General features: G+C 38.3%; 1 protein-coding gene across 2 annotated transcripts in view; it reads left to right on the top strand.

Moving 5' to 3' along the window:
• The first annotated feature begins 2,231 nt into the window (after nt 1-2,231).
• Nucleotides 2,232-12,748, top strand: part of NECAB1 (N-terminal EF-hand calcium binding protein 1) — a 279,084-nt gene continuing 268,567 nt past the window's right edge. For both annotated transcript variants that reach the window (XM_019925422.2, XM_073794583.1), the window contains exons 1-2: nt 2,232-2,624; nt 9,510-9,534. In XM_019925422.2, coding sequence (XP_019780981.1) covers nt 2,526-2,624; nt 9,510-9,534 — 124 coding nt within the window. In that variant the 5' untranslated portion in view covers nt 2,232-2,525. The remainder of the gene's footprint in view (nt 2,625-9,509; nt 9,535-12,748) is intronic.

Here is a 12,748-nt window from a genome sequence, read left to right on the forward strand (position 1 = left end):
GTAAAAGGAACATATTTTCTGAAATGTTACAAATAGCTCCCTGGTTTTGAATGATGACTACAAATTATTCTCCTATTCTTCATTTATAATCACAGAAACTCTTCTTCAACACCTGCTGTTATTACCATGGGATTGGCATAAAAATATTATCACTTGCAGGGCTGAATTTAAGGACTGAGGGACCCACAGCTTGGGTTAGAGGGATCAGACCTAAACTGCACTTGTTGCAGAAAAATCTATTCAACACTCCATCCAACGGCAAGAACAAATAATATTGTATTTTTATAAACTTGGTAACAATGTTCATGATTAGTTCCCCTCCTCCTTCTCCTTCTGGTTTTTCTTCTTCAGTGATGTGAATGACCAGTATCCTTTTGATGAGTTGGTCAGTCGGTTTTTTAATGATTTTGTATTTTCTTTTGATGAATATTTGTCAAAAGAAAGGAGCAGTTCAGATAATGAGATTTACAGTTAATAAGCTAAAATCACAAAATGATGTTAGATTAATATTTCTAAAGTACAGCTCTAATCAATATCTGCCCTTAAAGTCTTTCACGTCTCTATCTAATTAAGTGTAGAGTTCTGGACTTCAAATGTCTTCAAGCCTGTCTTCTGAAATTTTATTCTGTCCTGTATGTATAGTGCAGATCAGTTCAGTCGTTCTTAATCTTGGCTGTACATCATAATCACCTGGGAAGCTTTTCTTTTTCAAACACTGATGCCCAGGTGCAGCTGCGTGCTAATTGAATATGAACCTGGAGATGAAGCTCAGGCATCAATTTGTTTTTTCTGTTTTTTTTTTAAGGCTCCTTATTTTTGTTATCTATTGTCACAAAACAAACCCATACCAAGACTTATTTGTATAAAACAGTAACCATTTTATTATGCTCCTGAATTCTGTGGGTTAAGAATTTAGATAAGGCATGGCACTGATGGTGTGTCTCTGCTCTACGATATTTGAGATCCTGGCTGAGACAACAAAAATGGCTAGGTGTGTCTCAAACAGCTATGTGCTGGAATCATCTAGAGGCTTCTTTATTCACTTTTCTGCCACTTAGGCTGAGATGACTCAAAGGCTGAGTTCAGATAGTCCTGTCAGTCAGGGTGTCTACTCTGCTCCTCCATACAGCTTGGGCTTCCTCAAAGCATGGTGGCTCAAGGTAGTTGGATTTCCTATAGGAATCCCAGGACTCCAGGAGCAAATATTCCACTGAAAAAGGTGGCATTGTGATGCTTTCTATATACCTAGACTCAGAAAGCATAGAATCACTTTGCTGCATTTTATTCATTGAAGCAGTCACAATCCTTCAGATTCAAGGGGAGGGGACTTACGTCTCTACAGGAAGAGTGTCAATGAAATTGTGGCCATAACAAAAGTTGCCATACACCCCCTGGTAATTCCAATGTACAGCCAAAGTTGAGAAGAGCTGGATCCATTTCTTGCAAATACTGATCTACAGAGCAGGGCTGGGACTTGGGTGAGGCGAATGAGATACCTAGGGTGCAAAGGCAGTCACTCTCAGGATCATGCAAGTGCAGGGTAACACCTCCTTACATTTTGTGCCCAAGGCCATTTATCGGTCTCACACTAGTCTTGCCCCTGCTACAGAGCACCAGTGTATGAATCATGGGTGAAAGAAGGACTTAGATTCTTGGGTCTCATACTTTGATATTCTGATTCAGGAAGCCTGTGATGTAGACTGGGATTCTGTATGTTTTCAGAGATTCCAGTAGACTAATTACAGATTTCCATGTACTTTCCTGGGTGTCATGCCTTTGCTCATGCTGTTCCCTCTACCTGGAATGACCTTTCCTTCTATTTCTATCAACTATAGAATATCTACCAATTTTTAAGATTTAAGATCAGGAGTATTTCAAATATTTCAAATACTATCCTCACACTAATCCAGCCCCTCTTTGGTTGGTGGTATCCATTTACCGGTCTTTAGGGAGGGTAGGAAAGACAGGTGCACTTGTTCAAAAGCAAAGTTGGCAAAACCTCTTGGAATCTCTCAACTCATACGGTTTCTACCCGGGGTGAGCTTAGGGGCGTCCTTACTTTGTGCTCTTGCTTCTCAAGACACCTTTCCATCTGTTCCCCCTCTCTGTCTGGGCTACCTCCTTTCTCGCTGCATGTGGGACTGTTATGGAGTGGGCAGATACCTCAGTGTTACATTCAGCCAAGGCCGAGGGCGGCGCAGGAAGCGGGGGACGGTCATAGTCCACTCCCCCACAAAGTGGAGCAGCGCTTTGCTACGTGCAGGGATGAGACTGATCCAGTCGCTGCAGCCAAGGGAAGTGGGGGAGGCGCGAGTCAGAGCGCGTGGGAGCGCTGGGGGACAGAGGTAAGGAGGGGGAGAGCGAGCCAGAGAGAGACAGGAGTGAGGCTCGCCGGGAAGCGAACACCAGCTCCGGATCCCGAGCCCAGCAGCAGGCGGGGCAGAGACGGCAGTGCGGCATCCTTTGCCTGAGTCTGTGCAGCCGCCGAGCTCCACTCCCGCTCCCGGCCATCAGGGCTCCCAAGAATGGAGGATTCCCGGGAGACGTCGCCGTCCTCCAACAACTCCTCGGAAGAGCTCAGCTCTGAGCTACAGCTGTCAAAGGGCATGTCGATCTTCCTCGAAGTAAGTACAGAGGGAAGGTGTTAGATCAGTGCCCCTCCCCGCCCCCACCCACCGCCATCGTCTTTTTTCTTACTCGGGAGGAGGCGTGTCGGCCCAGGAGCTGATCAGCCAGTGTTTTGCCCCCAGAACACCGGAGAGAACTACCTTCTACTTCGCTTCCCTCTCTCCCTGGTAAACCACCCAGTTAAATGCTGGAGAAATGACCACCACTCAACTTGTAAAAACGGCTGTCCCAGACCTAAAACCTGGGGCTTAACAACCCTTAATAAATTCCCAAAGTTAAATTTCTCAACAGCCTGGATTCCAATAGGGACTAGGTTTGTAAATACAACAGTCTCCATAGGGGTGGGGGGAGTTGTCCCAACTCATCTCTAATGTGCTCTGTTTGCAGCACCCACCTCGCAGATTCTCTGTGGTGACCAAGGGAATCGGTAGAAGTGGCAATGCCTCACCTCCTCCTCCAGCCCCCTAGAAAACACTTTGAAAACATATTTGTTTTTCATTTTTACCAGCGGTGGCCAAGATCTCTTTCATAATGATCCTTTTTTCACTGCCATATCCTATTTTTCCATTTTCCTGCTCTGTTATTGGCCTTCTGTACCTCTCCAAGTTGTAATTACTGTCATTATCTTCATCAATTCAAGCATTTAGCTGTTCTTCTTTTGGTCCTCTCCCTGGCTTCGGTATTGATTCTCTTCCTCCATTTCTCTGCTGTTGATCAGTTTTGTTCATTCTTTATTTCCCTTTCTCTGATATTTTTCTGCCTTCATGCTATGGTTTCTATCTCTATAGCAGTTTTATTTCTTATTTGTTTCTCGATTTTGCTTTACTCTCCTTCCTGCTGGTCTCTATATTTCTCACCCTTTTGTTCAGCTCTTTTCTCTGCCTTTAGGTTTTGTGGTTTTCCTATCCCTCAGTTTCCTGCGGGGCACCCAGCTCTCTCAGCGCCTCAGTTGTCACATTCATGCTGTCCCCTGAGGTAGTTTCTGGCTCAGTGGGGACAATTCTGGCATGATAAAAGATGGGCAAAGGGCATTGAAGAGTGATTCGTGCTCTTTCCTCTAACCTTCTCTGAGTTATCATTTCTTATTAAAATCAAGGTGGGGGGGCCAGAGGCCAAATACATTTATTTATTTGTAGAGCAATGAAAATATGAGGAAACCAAATTATTAGTATCATGATGGTGAAGCAGAAATGATGAATATAAGGGAGAGGAGGCAAGGAGCCCTCCCAAGTTTATTTTGAATGGATTAGCTTGAATTTTTTAATTGGGAGAGAAACCCCTATCAATAATTAAACCTAGTGTAAGGCAAAAATATAGATAAGGTTCAACTTTGTTGAACCTAGCAGCCTTCTCTTCTAATCACCATGCAACTGCAATTGGGGATACAGGCATTCTGGGCAGGCCATCTTCTTCCCACCAATACACATGTGGGATTCCAATTTCTTCCACTCAATAAGATTGTTAATACCTCATTCTTAATGAGGTATTAACAATAGTAATGAGCACTCATCTCTGCTTAGTTTGGGTCAATCAGATGATGTTATTGGTGCTAATGGTTAAACTGGCTGATATTATTCCTTTTAAGTCTTGCCATTCAAGGCAAAAAAGCCTCTGAGGAACTAAGCAGGTAGAAGGAGGAGGCACACAGCACACCAGAGAAGGAAATCCTCAGGGCCAGAGAGTCAGGACCCCTGAAAATCATCTCAGTTATAAGTTTGATGGCTAAACTGCCATGAAGTTGATTCAGAGAGAGAAAGAGGGGCTTCCATTCATTCTGAGCTGATCTTCAGCCTGTCCCCAAAGGATAACAAGTGCTTCCCTAAGACTTTTTTATTTTTCTGGAAAAAAGTGTATTTAATTTATTTAATTAATTAATTTATTATTTATTTATTTTTCTTCCAGTTTTATTGAGATATTATTGACTTACAGCACTATATAAGTTTAAGGTGTACAGCATAATGTACACCTTAATATATCCATAATGTGCACTTACGTACATCATGAAATGATTACCTCAATAAGTTTAGTGAACATCCATCATCTCGTATAGATACAAAATTTTAAAAATAGAAAGAAATTTTTCCTTGTGATGAAAACTCTTAGGATTTACTCTTTTAACAACTTTCACATATAACATGTTGATTATATTTATCATGTTGTTCATCATATTCCTAGTACTTATGTATCTTATAACTGGAAATTTGTACCTTTTGACCACCTCTTCCAATTTCTTCTCCTCCACCCCTGCCTCTGGTGACCACAAATGTGACCTCTTTTTCTATGAATTTGTTTGTTTGTCTGTTTTTTAATATAGTTGACTTATACCACTATGTTAGTTCCTATTTAACAACACAGTGAACTGACATTTCCATACATTTCAAAATGATCACCATGATAAGTCTAGTTAAGATCTGTCATACAAAGATATTACATAGTTATTGACTATTTCCCCACATTGTAGATTTCATACCTGTGACTCATTTATTTTGCAACTGAACGTTTGTACCTCTTAAACTCCCTTAGTTATTTTTCTTTCCCCCACCCCTCTCTCCTCTGTCAATCACCTTTTTGTTCTCTGTATCTATAACTGTTTCTCTTTTGTTATGATTGATCATTTGTTTTGTTTTATAGATTCTACATATAAGTGATATCATACAGCATTAATCTTTCTCTGCCTGACATATTTCACTTAGCATAATACCCTCTAGGTCCATCCACTTGTCACAAATGGCAAGATTTCATTCTTTTTTTATGGCATATGTTTTTATATTGCATATATATACCACTTCTTCTTTATCTATTTATCTATTAATGGCCACTTAGGTTGGTTCCACATGTTGGCTATTGTAAATAATGCTGCAATGAACATAAGGGGGCATATATCTTTTCTAATTAGTGTTTTCTTTTTCTTCAGATAAATACACAGGAGTAGAATTTCTGGATCATACGATAGTTCTATTTTTAATTTTTTGAGGAATCTTCATACTGTTTTCCATAGTGGCTGCACCAATTTACATTGTCACCAATAGTGCATGAGGGTTCCCTTTTCTCCACATCCTCTCCAATACTTGTATTTGTTGTCTTTTTTGATAATAGCCATCCTAACAGGTGTGAGGTGATATTTCATGGTGGTATTGATTTGCATTTCCCTGATGATGAGTGATGTTAAGCATCTTTCCATGTGCCTGTTGATCATCTATATGTCTTCCTCGGAAAAAAGTCTATTAAGATCTCCTGCCCAGTTTTTAATTGGGTAATTGGTTTTTTGGTGTTGAGTTGTACAACTTCCTTGTATATTTTGCATATTAACCCCTTATCAGATATGTCATTTGCAAATATCTTCTCCCATTCAGTAGATGGAGCTTTTGTTTTGTCGATAGTTTCCTTCACAGTGCAAAAGCTTTTAAGTGTGTAGTACCATTTGTTTACTTTTGCTTTTGTTTCCCTTTACTGAGTAGACATATTCAAAAAAATATTACTAATAGTGATGTTAAAGTGTGTACTGCCTATATTATCTTCTAGAATTTATATAGTTTCAGTCTTACATTAAGCCTTTAATTCATTTTGAATTTATTTTTGTGCATGATATGAAAGAATAGTCCAGTTTGATTCTTTTGTATGTAGCTGTTCAGTTTTCTCAACACTATTTTTTTTTTTTTGGCCGCATCATGCAGCTTGTGGGATCTTATTTCCCTGACCAGGGATCAAACCCGGGCCCCAGAAGTGAAAGAACTGAGTTTTAACCACTAGACCATCAGGGAATTCCCTTCAACACCATTTATTGAATAGGCTTTTTCCTCATATATATTCTTGCCTCCTTTGTGGTAGATTAATTGGCCATATAAGTGTGGGTTTATTTCTAGACTCTATTCTTTCCATTGATCTATGTGTTTGTTTTTGTGCCAGTACAATACTGTTTTGATTACTGTGCCTTTGCAGTATAGTTTAAAATCACGAAGCATGATACCTCCAGCTTTGTTCTTTCTCAAGATTGTTTTGGTTATTTGTGGTCTTTTATGTTTCCATACAAATTTTAGAATTATTGTTTCTAGTTCCGTGAATGCCATTGGTATTTTGATAGGGATTACACTGAATCTGTAGATTACCTTTGGTTTTAACAATATTAATTGTTAATATTGTTAATATTAATTGTTAACATTTTAACAATATTAATTTTCTAATCCATAAACATGGTATATCTTTTCATTTGTTTATGTTGTCCTCAATTTCTTTTATCAGTGTTTTATAGTTTTCTGAGTACAGGTTTCTTACCTCCTTAGGTTTATTCCTAGGTAATTTATTCTTTTTGATGTCATTGTAAATGGGACTGTTTTCTTACCTTCTCTTTTAAATAGTTCACTGTTAGTGTATAGATATGCAACAGATTTCTATATATTAATTTTGTATCCTGGAACTTTGCCAAACCCATAATGAGTTCTAGTAGTTTTTTTGTGATATACTTAGGATTTCCTATATATAATATCATGTCATCTGTGAACAATGACAATTTTACTTCTTCCTTTTTTGTGTCAGCCTGCTGGTGGGCAGGGCCAGGGCCCAGGGTGTCCTGGGGTTGGTGCTAGCCTGCTGGTGCATGGGGTTGGTGGACACTTAGGTCACTTCCATATCTTGGGAATTGTAAATAATGCTTCTATGAACATTGAGCTGCATGTATCTTTTTTAATTAGTGTTTTTGTTTTTTTCAGATATATACCCAGGAGTGGAATTGCTGGGTTATATGGTAGTTCTACTTTTAGTTTTTTGAGAAATCTCCATTACTATTTTCCACAGTGGCTGCACCAATTAATATTCCCACCAACAGTATACAAGTGTTCCCTTTTCTCCATATCCTTGCTAGTATTTTTTATTTGTGTCCTTTTGCATAATAGCCATTCTGATCGGTGATATCTCATTGTAGTTTTGATTTGCATTTCCTTGATGATTAACAATGTTGAGTATTTTTTCATGTGCCTGTTGGCCATCTGCATTTCCTCTTTGGAATAATGTCTATTCAGCTGTTCTGCCCATTTTTAATTTTTTTTTTTTTTTGATGTTGAGTTGTATGAGCTGTTTATATATATTGGTATAAATCTTTTATCAGTCATATCATTTGCAAATATTTTCTCCCAGTGAGTATTGTCTTTGCAATATGGTAAAGGGACATTTTCTTTGGTACTGTGTATAACATAGCTGTGTATTATATTACCCAGATTTTTTTTCTAGCAGTATACAGTATCATTTAGGGCTAATTTGATTGCTGTTAACAGAAAAAAATAACCCAAACTATTTTAAGATTTTAAAAAATAACAATTTATTGACTCTTGTAATGAAAAGCAGAAATCATCTTTTCAGGGTGGCTTGATCAGGGGCTCAGAGAGTGTCATCAAGATCCAGTTTCTCTCAGCCTCTGGATACTCCTTTCTTGAATGTTAGTTATTTCCAGGTTGTATATTATATTAACTTCCTAGGGCTTTTATAATAAAGTACTAAACAAATGGTGGTTTAAACAACAAAATTTACTCTCTCAGTTCTGGATGTTAGAGGGGTGAAATCAAGGTGTGGGTAGGACCATACTCCCTTTGAAGGCTCTAGGGGAGAATCTGTTCCATGCCTGTCTCCTAGCTTCTAGTGGTGACCATCAGCCCTTGGCATTCCTTGGCTTGCAGCTGTATCACTCCAATATCTGCCCCTGTTATCACATAGCCTTCTTCTTTGTGTCTCTGCATCTCTGAATTGCTCTCCTTATAAAGTCACCAACCATTGGATTTAGGGTCCAATCCAGTAAGGTCTTAGTTTGATTACAACAAAGACTGTATTTCCAAACAAGGTCACATTCACAGTTACTAGGGATTAGGACTTCAACATTTGTTTTGGGGCAATACAGTTCAACCCGTGACATATACAATTATAACAAAGCAGCTCCTTACCTATATTTTCCTAGGTTCAAAGTCAACAGAAGATAAAGTGTTTCTCTCTTGACAACTCAAGGAAATCCATGGCTTCATTGGCTTTATTGTGCTAATGCCTGAGTAATCACTGTAGCCAGAGGAGTATGACACTCTGTTTACTAGGCTTGAGTACTCTGCCCAACCCTGGAACACATGGTCCAAGACTGGAGGAAAGATTGGTTTCCCAGAAGAAAATTAGAAATCTTTACTAAAGATACTGGATGGTCAAGCAGTTCATATTTATCAAAGACAATTTAAGATAGTCTCAGATAATAAATTAACTCATAAAAGTAAGATATACTATAGATGCAAGAGCTCTTATTTATCCACAATTTATTATTTTTGTTCCTGTTTATTCCCCGTGTTATTATATGATTGACTTATATTAAATAGCACATATTTAAAGTGAAAGGTTGATGCATTTTCACATATTTATATATATGTGAAACTTTTACCACAATCAAGAAAATAAATATATCTACCATCCTAAAAAGTTTCCTCATGCCCTCTTGCAATCCAGCCCTCTCTGCCCTTGCATTCCTACACAACCCTTAATCTGCTTTCTGTTACTATTTGTATTTTCTAGAATTTTATATAAATGGAATAATATATCTTCTTTTGTGTCTAGGTTTTTTACTCAGCATAATTACTTTGAGATCTATCCAAGTTATTGTATGCATCAAGAGCTCATTCCTTTTTATTGCTCAGGAGTATTCATTGTATGGATACACCATGACTTGTTTGTCCATTCACTTGTTTATGGACATTAGGATATTTTTAATTTTTTACTATTGTAAAGAAATATTTCAACTAGGAAAACTTTATTTTAAATTGGAATTTCTTTCATTTAATAATGGTAAATTATGTGGGAGTATAATGTTTCCTGCAATACTTACAAAAATGGTGATAAAATGTTTCCTTTTTCTTTTCCAGATACTGAGGAGAGCAGACAAAAATGGTAAGAGCAAAAGTCTACAGTTTTTACTTATTAATCTCTTACTGTTTAGATCACTTTATATAGAATAATATGGAAGAGAGAGGGGAACACAAGAAATTGACACATAAAATGTCAGTTTCTTGTACCAGTAAGAGTTTAAGAAGAGTTCATGGCTCCAGTTTAGGTGAGTTCATCAGAAGTTGACAGAGGTATCTGCATTTGACAGGAAGATGGAATTTATGCCTTTGAAGTGAGGAGCCATCATACTTGGGCTCTAGCTTTCCCTTTTGTGTTGTGCTTTAAACTAATTTTAAAGTAATAATAGCTTCTATTTGTTGAGTATCTACTGGGGTAAGTGCTTTGCATTCATTGTTTCTTAGAGTTATCAAATATGGATCTGAGACTTGAACTTTAGTCTGTGTGACACCAAAGTCCAGGCTCTCAACATTGAATTTTATAGTGGACTTGGGGCTAATACACTCTAAGATGGTTACCTGGAACTATGTATTACAGACTTATCTCTACTCCATGGCTCTTGAGCATAGCTCTCCTAGTCGAATTGTATGCACTGTGAGTGATAATCTATAGAGGCAGACAAGTAGCAGAAACCAGAAGGAAAAATTGTTTTGTCAAAAGAACTAAAGTTGAAATGACGCCTGCACAAAGTCCAATTATAAGCTGTCATAAGCAATATCTTTTGAATCCTTCATTCCACTATAAATTTTGTTCCACAGAATACCAAATCAGAGATTATTGAATTTATTCTGCTGCTGTAGTATAAGTACATAACAGAGCTATACTCTTGACAAGAGTTTCTTGACAAATTTAGGGTTCAAAAAGTCCTTTTCTTGAATCCAGTTCTTATATATGGGGAGAAATTACAGGCAGAATCTAGATCTGACAGACATGTGTTGTAGTCTAGTTGCCCATTAAGCTGCCAGATCAAGGAAAGCTTGACTGACACTCAACACCTTGCCACACAACAGAAAAGATATAAATCTAAGGAGCAATAAAATAGTGCCCCAAATCCTGATAATATTTAATTGTGCCTACCCAATTAAATGTTTTCTCAAACTATGTTGCAGTCAAAGGGGTTTTTTTTTTCACTTGAACCACTTGATTAATTTTTAAGACAGACATAATGATGCTATCATCTTGTCTCCTCATTCTACTCATTGGCCTATGCTTGATATCTAGCTCCAGTGATGCTGAAAGCACAACTGAGTAGTCCATTTGTCTCCATGCTACCTGCCTCTACTTTGGCAGCCATTTTCAACTCAGAAATACCTTGTCTCCCTCTCTACCTAAGATCCTAATTCTCTCAAGGCTACACTTTCCTTTCCTTGGACCCCAATGCTCTGATAGAGGGTCAGTATTACCTTTGTACCTATCACTTTTCTTTCCATCAAAACTTACCTCCTTGGCAGCCCACTATCATAACCCATGATATGGGTTATGCACACAATTTAACATAATTTCATATGTTATGCCATGTAGAGTGGTCATTGGCACTGGCAACCCCATGTGGTCCCATTCAGTTCCATGTTTCCTCACCTGTCTCATCCCCCCCATATGATACCTCTACCCTTCTTGTTCCCTTTCCTAGTGCCCAATCCCAACGTGTTGTCAAAGCTACCTGTCCTTCTGCTCTTGTTCCCACAATCTTCACCATGCATCCTCCTCTGCAGCCCTCTGAAGCACTTGGGGCTCCACGTGCCACACTTCTGTGGTGTTGTCCCTGCTTTCATCTCCACCTGCTCTGGCCTTTCAACCCTTAGTCAGCTTGAGAACTCTGAGGTATTTCTTACATTCCTGGTCAAAGGCACTTTATCTGGGAAGCACTCATCAACTCCACCAGAGAGAGCCCCACCCTCTCTCTCCATACTTTGGCATGTATTGATTATTGCCCTTTGTGAAGACTAAAATTGTTTGTTGGTGATTCTACTTCTGTAAACCAAACATGCCTTTCTATGGTAAGGAACTTGTCTTATGAGTAGACACTATGCCTAGGCAATACTAGGTGCTCAATGGATATTTGTTTAATGAATTAATAATAAAGTACATTCTACTCCATTATCCATCTCCCTTCCCGCTGTCCAATCTTCCCTCTGCCTTTCATCCCACTTACTCTTCTCCCTCATTCTCAGTGTAAAGTGAGGGGAGGACAGGGTCAGGCAGGTATGGGTTTAAATCACAGCTATGCCACCTAGTAGCTATGTGACTTTGGGTAAGTAACAAACTCTGTACCCTCAGCTTTCTCATCTACAAAATAGAGATAATGACATCTACCTATGTCATGGAGTTTTAAACAATAAATGAGATAACATATGAAAATTTCCCAGGGCAGTGCATAACATATAGTAAGAATTTATACCTGCTCATTTTTCTGGTATTATTAGGATTAATGTGATCAGTATACTACTGAAAGCCTGAGTTGTTTTTGTGTTGTGGTGCTTTGGAGACACTTGGTGACATTCTAGTCATTTTTATTTCAGTGGAGTTTAGTTGGAAAAGCAGACTATTTACCATACAAGCAGAATTGAAAAACAGGAAAAGGATAGGGATAATCTAATGTAAATGAGAGGATATTAGCATAAAAAATCTTTCTGTACCATGTGCTCATCACATTCTGTATTGGCAAATAAACAGGTGCTACATGTACTTCTCACATGATAGAATACCTTATGGACTGCATAATTGGTGATGGAATAACACAGGGAATAAGGGACTATAAGCAGTATGATAGATAGCATGCCACAGTACAGATTTAATTTTGGAATCTATCTCACATGAAAGGGAAGCTTCTGGAGAAATTGGAAAAAAATAATACATGATTAGAGAGATCTTGGCGGGGGGTTGGTTGTTGTTTTTAAATCATAGACTAGGGTCCTAGACATAAAGATAGACCTTAAAATAGTATTGTATAACAGAGACACAAGTGCTTTGATCTAAAGAGCCTAAAATTAAACACAGAAATGCAAAACTTACTTCTATGCAGGTCGAATGAAAATGGAAATGATAACATGGGCATTTGTAAAATATACAAAAAGAATTTTTTTAACATTCTCAAAGGGCAAAATAAAAAGGCTCATTGTAATGAAAAATATCATCTAATTCCTCTTGTAGATGTGCATTTGCTAAGATCTGCTGCCATCCTTGATCTGCCTTTCTTGGTCAGCAAATAGGCAGGCTGTATGAATGACACTTTTGATCCCAATGTAATGACTGATCTCTT

This window comes from Tursiops truncatus, chromosome 17 (genome assembly GCF_011762595.2).
Source record: "Tursiops truncatus isolate mTurTru1 chromosome 17, mTurTru1.mat.Y, whole genome shotgun sequence".
Lineage (NCBI taxonomy): Eukaryota > Metazoa > Chordata > Mammalia > Artiodactyla > Delphinidae > Tursiops > Tursiops truncatus.